Source organism: Cololabis saira, chromosome 22 (assembly GCF_033807715.1).
Source record: "Cololabis saira isolate AMF1-May2022 chromosome 22, fColSai1.1, whole genome shotgun sequence".
In the NCBI taxonomy this organism is placed as follows: domain Eukaryota; kingdom Metazoa; phylum Chordata; class Actinopteri; order Beloniformes; family Belonidae; genus Cololabis; species Cololabis saira.
Genome location: NC_084608.1, coordinates 5800431 through 5811449, shown reverse-complemented (window position 1 = coordinate 5811449; position 11019 = coordinate 5800431). Strand labels below are relative to the sequence as shown.

Genomic DNA, 11019 nt, shown 5'->3' with positions numbered 1-11019 from the left:
GCCTGTTGCTGCTGCCGACTATCTTTTTCTCTGTCGGATACATATCTTTCTCCAATTTTACGACACCGAGCCATCAAAAACATCAACTGCATTATTTCTAATAGCTCTATTCACTCGGTTGTTATTGCCCAGCACTTGTCTTCTATCCTCCTTTAACAGCCTTGTTTTCCCTGTGGGGTCATTTCAACTTTCGTCTGATCTATTTAAGTTGGTCGAGCTTTGTTTAATTGGTGTTTCCAGCTCCCTGCCCCATCTTCCTCCCCAGCCAGTCCCTTTAATAGTTTTGACATTTAAATGACATAGTATAGACATGCTAGATATATTTAACCTTGTCAGCTCATAGCCTTTCACATTCAGCACTCATAATTAAGAAGCAGCCACAGTACACCTCTTATTATCTTTCTAAACCACTAAATTTGGTGGCGTCTTCGCTCTCCTTTATGGACTAATTAGTAAAATAGAGAATTTATTCTGTCCTCTGTCCCTTGTATCTCGCTCTGTGCAGTGACTAACTACAATAATGTGGTGGAGGCTGGCTCCGACTCAGATGATGAGGACAAGCTGCACATTGTGGAGGAGGAAGGCAGCCTGGCCGACGGGGCCGACTGCGACAGCACCCTGCCGGACGACGAGCACCCCGGGGGGCCGAGCTGGGACCCAGGTGAGACCGCAGGGCACGTCACCGTCGTCACACATCTGGATCGTCCCGGCCGCACTCTAAACAATTAAATGTTGAGAGCACTTTACAAAGTTAGGCAACCAGCTACCCGGCCTCTTTGACTAAATTCTGCTGTGTGAGCCTAAATGGAGAAGGTCAGTCAAAGCACAATCTTCTGCTGGTCAAACATAAGATAACTATTGGCATTTGAGTTGAGATCACTTATAAACAAAAGTTTTTTCAACTTCTTCAGAGCTCTGTTCTACGGAAGAGTATCAGGGCCAGGCAGGAGAAAAATAAAAATAATATTTTAGAGGAGGAAGATTTTTTTTTTCATTATTGCTTGTTTGTGCATAAGTTTATCAGTAGAAAACAAGATCTTCCTGTCACTTTCCAGCATTTTTTTACTTTTTCATCTGATTTTAATTCACATCCAACTAGACACAGCAATCTTCATTTACCCTTCTGCCGAACATCTGGTCATCAATTTAATATTACATTTAGATCCAAAACTCTGGAATGACTTGAATGTGTCGCTGAAGTCAACACTATCTTTTACCTCCTTCAGAAAGTTATTAAAAGAACATCTTATTCTGTCTTAACCTTCAATGTCTTTATCTTTAATGTAATCCAGAGTTTGTATCCATGTTCTCTTTTACGTTTAGTTTTTTCAACTTCTTCAGAGCTCTGTTCTACGGAAGAGTATTAGGGCCAGGCAGGAGAAAAATAAAAATAATATTTTAGAGGAGAAAGATTTTTTTTTCATTATGCACTTCGAGAAAAAAGTCAAAATTTCGAGAAAAATTTGAAATGTCGAGAAAAAAGTCAAAATTTCGTAAATAAAGTTGAAATGTTGAGTAAAAAGGCGAAATTTTGACTTTATTCTTGAAATTGTATTTCAACATTAATCTCAACATTTCAACTTTTTTCTCTACATTTTGACTTTTTTCTCAAAGTGCACAATAAAATAAAATCTTCCCCTCTCAAATATTTTTTCTCTTGCATGGCCCTAATACTCTTCCGTACAATCAGCTTGGGTTCATAAACTGACATTAGTTTTGCCAGAGGCTTTGAGGAATAAACAATTCTATATTTTCATTTTCTATACCCGCTTAATCCTGCGTGGGGTCATGGGGGTTGAGCTGGAGCCGGTCCCGGGTGACAATCAGGGCTACAGCCCTGACGGGCCACCAGTCCGTCCCAGGGCCACACAGAAAGCATGTTTCCACAGGGAGGGTTTCCACCCGTAAAGGTTCCTGAACGCCTCTTTAGCAGGGCCGTTCCTGGTAATGGAAACACGCCAACAATCCGGCTCCGACAAATCAAGCCAGAACTCCCGCTAGTGGAAGCGCGCCTATAGAGATACACATTCACGCCTACGGCAATCTAGATGATTAATCAAGCTCACATACGTGCCTCTGGCCTGCGGGAGGAAGCCGGAGTACCTGGAGAAAACCCACGCAGGCACGAGGAGAACACGCAAACTCCACTCAGAAGGACTCCAACCCAGAGTTGTTATAACTGACGAAAACCCCGTCTAGATGTTCAGGGCTTCGTTTTTCTCTTCTAATTGTAATTACTCAGTAGAAAGGAAAGGATTGTTATTCACTACCGCTGCGATGGACTGGCGTCCTGTCCAGGTTGTACCCCTGCCTTTTGCCTGAAATTAGTTGGGATAGACTCCAGCAGACCCCTATGACCCTGCAAAGGATACAGATGATGGATGGATGGATGCATGGATGGATGGATGCATGGATGGATGGATGGATGGATGGATGGATGCATGGATGGATGGATGCATGAATGGATGGATGGATGGATGGATGGATGCATGAATGGATGGATGGATGGATGGATGGATGGATGGATGGATGCATGGATGGATGGATGGATGGATGGATGGATGGATGGATGGATGGATGGATGGATGGATGGATGGATGGATGGATGGATGGATGGATGGATGGATGGATGGATGGATGGATGTTCACTACGGCACGGTTCATGGGACTGTTTCATCCCAGATTTGAGTGCCTCTAAAACTAAAGCTAAACTGGAACTAAAAACTTTTTCAAACCTAAAACTACTGATGTTCTTGTTAAACTAATTAAACCTAAACTGAAATAATCAAACACACTGAAAAACGAATTAAAAACGATTCAAAAATTCCAAAATAAAAGTTATTATTCAATGGTGCTGTACTGGCCCGTAGTAACAATAATAGAGGGTTGAAAATGTGACATTACATTTAAATTGTATACAAATAAAAAACAGGTAGGGACTGTTGGGTTCCACCTGTGGCCCAGGTAGAGACAGTTTGGTTCCACCTGTGGCCCAGGTAGAGACAGTTTGGTTCCACCTGTGGCCCAGGTAGAGACAGTTTGGTTCCACCTGTGGCCCAGGTAGAGACAGTAGGGTTCCACCTGTGGCCCAGGTAGAGACTGCTTGGTTCCACCTGTGGCCCAGGTAGAGACAGTTTGGTTCCACCTGTGGCCCAGGTAGAGACAGTTTGGTTCCACCTGTGGCCCAGGTAGAGACAGTTTGGTTCCACCTGTGGCCCAGGTAGGGACTGTTGGGTTCCACCTGTGGCCCAGGTAGAGACCGCTTGGTTCCACCTGTGGCCCAGGTAGAGACAGTTTGGTTCCACCTGTGGCCCAGGTAGAGACTGCTTGGTTCCACCTGTGGCCCAGGTAGGGACCGCTTGGTTCCACCTGTGGCCCAGGTAGGGACTGCTTGGTTCCACCTGTGGCCCAGGTAAAGACCGCTGGGTTCCACCTGTGGCCCAGGTAGAGACTGCTTGGTTCCACCTGTGGCCCAGGTAGAGACTGCTTGGTTCCACCTGTGGCCCAGGTAGAGACAGTTTGGTTCCACCTGTGGCCCAGGTAGAGACAGTTTGGTTCCACCTGTGGCCCAGGTAGAGACAGTTTGGTTCCACCTGTGGCCCAGGTAGGGACTGTTGGGTTCCACCTGTGGCCCAGGTAGAGACCGCTTGGTTCCACCTGTGGCCCAGGTAGAGACAGTTTGGTTCCACCTGTGGCCCAGGTAGAGACTGCTTGGTTCCACCTGTGGCCCAGGTAGGGACCGCTTGGTTCCACCTGTGGCCCAGGTAGGGACTGCTTGGTTCCACCTGTGGCCCAGGTAAAGACCGCTGGGTTCCACCTGTGGCCCAGGTAGAGACTGCTTGGTTCCACCTGTGGCCCAGGTAGAGACTGCTTGGTTCCACCTGTGGCCCAGGTAGAGACCACTGGGTTCCACCTGTGGCCCAGGTAGAGACTGCTTGGTTCCACCTGTGGCCCAGGTAGGGACTGCTTGGTTCCACCTGTGGCCCAGGTAGAGACTGCTTGGTTCCACCTGTGGCCCAGGTAGAGACCACTGGGTTCCACCTGTGGCCCAGGTAGAGACCGCTTGGTTCCAACTGTGGCCCAGGTAGAGACTGCTGGGTTCCATCTGTGGCCCAGGTAGAGATCGCTTGGTTCCACCTGTGGCCCAGGTAGAGACTGCATGGTTCCACCTGTGGCCCAGGTAGAGACCACTGGGTTCCACCTGTGGCCCAGGTAGAGACCGATTGGTTCCAACTGTGGCCCAGGTAGAGACCGCTTGGTTCCACCTGTGGCCCAGGTAGGGAACACTTGGTTCCACCTGTGGCCCAGGTACAGACCGCTTGGTTCCACCTGTGGCCCAGGTAGGGAACACTTGGTTCCACCTGTGGCCCAGGTACAGACCGCTTGGTTCCACCTGTGGCCCAGGTAGGGAACACTTGGTTCCACCTGTGGCCCAGGTAGAGACCGTTTGGTTCCACCTGTGGCCCAGGTAGGGAACGCTTGGTTCCACCTGTGGCCCAGGTAGAGACAGCTTGGTTCCACCTGTGGCCCAGGTAGAGACAGTTTGGTTCCACCTGTGGCCCAGGTAGGGACCGCTTGGTTCCACCTGTGGCCCAGGTAGGGACCGCTTGGTTCCACCTGTGGCCCAGGTAGAGACCACTGGGTTCCACCTGTGGCCCAGGTAGAGACCGCTTGGTTCCAACTGTGGCCCAGGTAGAGACTGCTGGGTTCCATCTGTGGCCCAGGTAGAGATCGCTTGGTTCCACCTGTGGCCCAGGTAGGGAACGCTTGGTTCCACCTGTGGCCCAGGTAGAGACAGCTTGGTTCCACCTGTGGCCCAGGTAGAGACCACTGGGTTCCACCTGTGGCCCAGGTAGAGACCGCTTGGTTCCAACTGTGGCCCAGGTAGAGACTGCTGGGTTCCATCTGTGGCCCAGGTAGAGATCGCTTGGTTCCACCTGTGGCCCAGGTAGGGAACGCTTGGTTCCACCTGTGGCCCAGGTAGAGACAGCTTGGTTCCACCTGTGGCCCAGGTAGAGACAGTTTGGTTCCACCTGTGGCCCAGGTAGAGACAGTTTGGTTCCACCTGTGGCCCAGGTAGAGACAGTTTGGTTCCACCTGTGGCCCAGATAGAGAACGTTTGGTTCCACCTGTGGCCCAGGTAGAGACTGCATGGTTCCACCTGTGGCCCAGGTAGAGACAGTTTGGTTCCACCTGTGGCCCAGGTAGAGACAGTTTGGTTCCACCTGTGGCCCAGATAGAGAACGTTTGGTTCCACCTGTGGCCCAGGTAGAGACTGCATGGTTCCACCTGTGGCCCAGGTAGAGACCACTGGGTTCCACCTGTGGCCCAGGTAGATACTGTTGGGTTCCACCTGTGGCCCAGGTAGAGACTGTTGGGTTCCACCTGTGGCCCAGGTAGAGACTGTTGGGTTCCACCTGTGGCCCAGGTAGAGACTGTTGGGTTCCACCTGTGGCCCAGGTAGAGACTGCTGGGTTCCACCTGTGGCCCAGGTAGATACTGTTGGGTTCCACCTGTGGCCCAGGTAGATACTGTTGGGTTCCACCTGTGGCCCAGGTAGAGACTGTTGGGTTCCACCTGTGGCCCAGGTAGAGACTGCATGGTTCCACCTGTGGCCCACGTAGAGACTGCATGGTTCCACTTGTGGCCCAGGTAGAGACTGCTGGGTTCCACCTGTGGCCCAGGTAGAGACAGCTTGGTTCCACCTGTGGCCCAGGTAGAGACAGTTTGGTTCCACCTGTGGCCCAGGTAGGGAATGTTTGGTTCCACCTGTGGCCCAGGTAGGGAATGTTTGGTTCCACCTGTGGCCCAGGTAGAGACTGCTTGGTTCCACCTGTGGCCCAGGTAGGGACTGCATGGTTCCACCTGTGGCCCAGGTAGGGACTGTTGGGTTCCACCTGTGGCCCAGGTAGAGACCGCTGGGTTCCACCTTTGGCCCAGGTAGAGACCGCTTGGTTCCACCTGTGGCCCAGGATAGAGCGCTTGGTTCCACCTGTGGCCCAGGTAGAGACCGCTGGGTTCCACCTGTGGCCCAGGTAGAGACTGTTTGGTTCCACCTGTGGCCCAAGTAGGGACTGTTTGGTTCCACCTGTGGCCCAGGTAGAGACCGCTTGGTTCCACCTGTGGCCCAGGTAGAGACTGCTTGGTTCCACCTGTGGCCCAGGTAGAGACCGCTTGGTTCCACCTGTGGCCCAGGATAGAGCGCTTGGTTCCACCTGTGGCCCAGGTAGAGACCGCTGGGTTCCACCTGTGGCCCAGGTAGAGACTGTTTGGTTCCACCTGTGGCCCAAGTAGGGACTGTTTGGTTCCACCTGTGGCCCAGGTAGAGACCGCTTGGTTCCACCTGTGGCCCAGGTAGAGACTGCTTGGTTCCACCTGTGGCCCAGGTAGAGACTGCTTGGTTCCACCTGTGACCCAGGTAGAGACTGCTTGGTTCCACCTGTGGCCCAGGTAGAGACTGCTTGGTTCCACCTGTGGCCCAGGTAGGGACCACTAGGTACAAACTAGGCTCACAGGCTGATTTATATTGTTATATTGACTATTGTTACCAGATAATCACATTGAACATGTTTCAGCAGTTCCCATCATTCTGCTGATGTGGGGAACTGCACATGTGCAGTAATAACAGCTTGAAAATAATGGATGACATCACATTAAAGGCAACAAGAGCCCCACCTCAAAACTGTAAAAGCTAAGTTAACTATCCTGAAGTTTGGGTTTTTTCAGTCTGAGCAGCTTTCTTCTTCTTCCTTCTCTGAACAATCAACGTTTACTGATCCAAACTTTGTTTAACTTGGGTTTCAGAACACAACAAAGCACATTGTTGCACCCTTCTTCTGCTTCCTTCACGTGTTTGACCGCTGCTGTCTAGCAGAGGTGGGTAGAGTAGCCAAAAATTGTACTCAAGTAAAAGTACTGTTACTTCAGAATAATATGACTCAAGTAGAAGTAAAAAGTAGTCATCCAAATAATTACTTGAGTAAAAGTAAAAAAAGTACTCAAGTACTGAGTAACTGTTGAGTAACGTCTGATTTTTTTTTTTTAACACAACCATTCAAACAGACAAAAGTACAAAATAATCATCTTCAGGCAAATTAAATCAATAAAATGATAAAATAAATTAAAATTAATAAAAAAAATAGCTTAAATTAAAATAATCTTAAAATAAATTCAAGTACTTTAATAAATAAAATAAATAAAATAATAACAGAATAAAAAAATAAATGAAGCACCATTAGCACAAAATTTCAAGCCTTTAGAGTAAAGTTTCTTCTTCACAAATCTACTCAAGTAAAAATAAAAAGTATAGTGATTCAAAACTACTCCTAAAAGCACAAAATTTCCCAAAACTTACTCAAGTAAATGTAACGGAGTAAATGTAACTCGTTACTACCACCTCTGCTGTCTAATCACCTAAAGACATGCAGTCCAGGTTCATAAACGCCTGACCAACATCTGTACACAGTTACGTAGCCGTTAGCGCAGTTACGGCTTTGTCTCATTGTGAAACGGGGCATAAGGAAACAGGTACTACACGCGGCGTATTTCTAACTCGGACAGGAAGCGCGATATTAAACAGAGACAATGCCAACAGGGGGGGAGAGACCTTCAAGTATAGAAAAGAGCTTCCCATCCAGAGTGCCAGCGGAGCGCTTTACAGGACCGGTGGGCATTGTGGAGTCTCCCGTGACCTTCTCTTTACCTCAAACCCACGTGGAAGTGACATCAGAGGCACCTCAGCGCCGCAGGAAGGGCTGACATCACAGCCCCCTCCTGTCTTCAAAACAATCGTAGGTGCTGAAGGATCTGGACGTTTTAGGCCGGGCTCAAGGCCTCTCTGCGGCGCTGCTGACCTCACACGGCCACCAGTCCTGGGGGAGAGCGCTGGTCTGGGGCCGGAGTGAAGCACTCAGGCAGCAACACATAAGACACATCATTAGATATTTAACCACAAGGTGTTAGGATGGTGGAACTTCACGGGGACAAATGTGTCAGGCTAACGCATGAACATGTCCAGTGATATATTACTCATTTACTCATTTATTTTATTTATTTAGCACACATTTGTTTAAAAACAGTGCATGGAGGGAACGAAGCCCGAAGGGTTTGTACAGAGTTCCACTCCCATCAACAACTGGGATGAAGTAACAAAGATAATATACAACAAATTAAAAATATATAAATATAAACGTAAAAGAGAACATGGATACAAGGTCTGGATTACATTAAACTTTCTGAAGGAGGTAAAAGATAATGTTGACTTCAGCGACACATTCAAGTCATACCAGAGTTTTGGATCTAAATGTCATATTAAATTGATGACCAGATGTTCGACAGAAGGGTAAATGAAGATTGCTGTGTCTAGTTGGATGAAAAAGTAAAAAAACTGCTGTAAAGTGACAGGAAGATTGTGTTTTCTATTGATAAACCTGTGCACAAACAAGCAAGAATGGAAAACATTACGTTTTTTTTTGTTTTTTTTTACCTTGTCTGCACACATATTAATGGTTAATGCCATGCTGGTAAAAACCTAAGGCATATATATGTGCATTGTTACTATATTTAATATATATACATATATATACGCATACATACGCATACACATACATATATATATATACACACACACAAACCCAGTGGGGTTTTTTTTTGGGGGGGGGGGGTTAAATAACTTTCTGAAGGAGGTAAAAGATAATGTTGACTTCAGCAACACATTCAAGTCATTCCAGAGTTTTGGATCTAAATGTAATATTAAATTGATGACCAGATGTTCGGCAGAAGGGTAAATGAAGATTGCCACTGTGTCTAGTCAGATGAAAAAGTAAAAAACTGCTGTAAAGTGACAGGAGGATCTTGTTTTCAATTGATAAACTTGTGCACAAACAAGCATGAGTGAAAAACATTAAGTTTATGAATGGATAATAGTTTATATTTCATAAAAAGAGGTGCAGATGTTTCATGTCTACCAGACTGAGAGATAGAGTTCAAGCAGGGATCTCTAGAGATTCCTCTCCAACGAGTTTCCCCTCAGTTCAACCACGGACGTGTCCTTTCGTTCTCACCGCTGCGCCCCAGCTGGGTTTTCTGGCATCAAGGGAAGGTGTTGTGGCCAGAGCTGAACTGAAAGGGTTAAATGGGCCGTCTGTGCTCCCCAGCTATGTCTGATCAGGCACATTTAGTTTGTTTGTTGATCATGTGTGCACGTACACACTGCTGGTTCTTACCCTCACTCTCCTCACTACCTCATGTATCCACCAGCATCTTCGCTAGGGATGGGAGTTGATAAGATTTTTAGGATTCCAATTCCATTTTCGATTCTGCTTAACGATTTGGTTCTTTATCGATTCCCTTAATGATTTTTCATTTGGGGAAAAAAAGGACAACAATGAGGCAGTGTTTGTTTGTTAACTAGTTACCTGCAGTGTTATTAGCCAAGGACATGCTAACGTTGCTGCTGGGTTGAGAATAACTGACTTTCATTGATTGTTATTGGTTGCTGTGTGCACAAATGTTTTAGCATGTTGATAGTATTTTTTTGCAGGTATTGCAAGTTTCCCTGTTGTCCTCTTTTTTACTGAAATGTAACCAGACTTTTGAGCGTTTGTATCACTTGGGCTGGCTAATGCATGTTGCTTACTGTAGCAACGTGTGTGCTGACGTCATTCATGCCCACTGGAATCAAAAAGGTAATCCTTCACAAAATTTACAAAGTAACTGAAAGAAAATAATTTTATAATATAATATAATATCATTTTAAATATGTTAAAGATATGAAAACATTAAAGTTTTCAGTTATAATTGCATAAATTGTCTATATTTCATTACTTTATATACTGTCTTGGGGTTACATTTGAATAAAATGCTAAAAACCAAATTCTCAAAAATTAAAAACCGAAATAGACCAAAAATGGAAAAAATTAAAACGAAATGTGGGAAAAAATAAAACCGATTTCATACGCCTCTGTTTCCTCCCTGGATCTGTTTGATAATTCTGACACACGCAATGTTTCTGAAAGCAGTTCTATCAGCATTCTGGGAGCTGATTGGTCCTTACAGCATCATTAGCTGCAATACTTGCTGTTTAATCTCAATATAATACTAGTAACTGTAGTTACTGTAGTTACTAGTAACTGTATGCTGCATAACTACACAGTTATATAATTCATGCAACAGCTCAAAAAACAGTTTTAATACCACTAACCCAAATCAATATCGGAATCGGATCGAATCCAATCTTGATAATTGATTCTGAATCTTAAGAATAGGAATCGATTCTTGACATTTGAATCGATCCCCAGTCTTAGTCCTCAAACAAAAACATCTTTCTTTCCTCCCTCCATCCCTCCATCCCTCTCACTGTTGCTTTCCCTCCCAAGAACCGTCTCCGGTGTGGCCTTGAGAAGTGACCACCACCCACTAATCTTCTCCTCAGCGTCGCCCAGCTTGTTTCAAATGAAAAGCCTCGACACCCCTTCTCCAGAGACACCCAAACCGAGAACGTGGTCTCCTCCAGCACTCAGTCACCTCTCCCTCCCTAAACTTTCCTCCTCATTTTCTCCTTTAACACTCCCTCACTGTGCCTCTCGTTCTGAATCATTCCTGTTGATTATATGGTATCATGAGACCCCTGCTCACTGTCATTACTCATTCACTCCGAAATGATGATGTGGTGCTGAAGCCGCCCGGGGTTAGTGCAGGAAACTGGAGCTGACTTTCCCTGGGAGAAGCAGCTAACTGCAGGGTAGGGGAAGGTGCAGGGAGCGCTGACCAGGGAGGGCTCCGGGCTTTACGTTTAATGAGCTGGAGGGGAATGATTACATCTCTGAGAGTGGGCAGGGTGGAGCTGGAGAGACCTGATATTACCAGCTGGAGTGGCACCGTGGAACAGGGGAAAGGGTGCTTGGAGATGTAATCTGTAGAGGAAACCATTAATGAAGTTGCAAGGGGCTTTTGTCGCGCCGAACAAACGCTGTTCTCTCCGTATGTTGGCCTGAGTTTAATGCTCTCTATTTTGAGGAG

At 46.7% G+C, this 11019-nt stretch overlaps 1 protein-coding gene across 2 annotated transcripts in view; it reads left to right on the top strand.

The window, feature by feature from the left end:
• Positions 1-11019, top strand: part of zeb1b (zinc finger E-box binding homeobox 1b) — a 78179-nt gene that overhangs the window by 45866 nt on the left and 21294 nt on the right. For both annotated transcript variants that reach the window (XM_061712948.1, XM_061712947.1), the window contains exon 2: positions 506-661. In XM_061712948.1, the coding sequence (XP_061568932.1) occupies positions 506-661 (156 nt within the window). The remainder of the gene's footprint in view (positions 1-505; positions 662-11019) is intronic.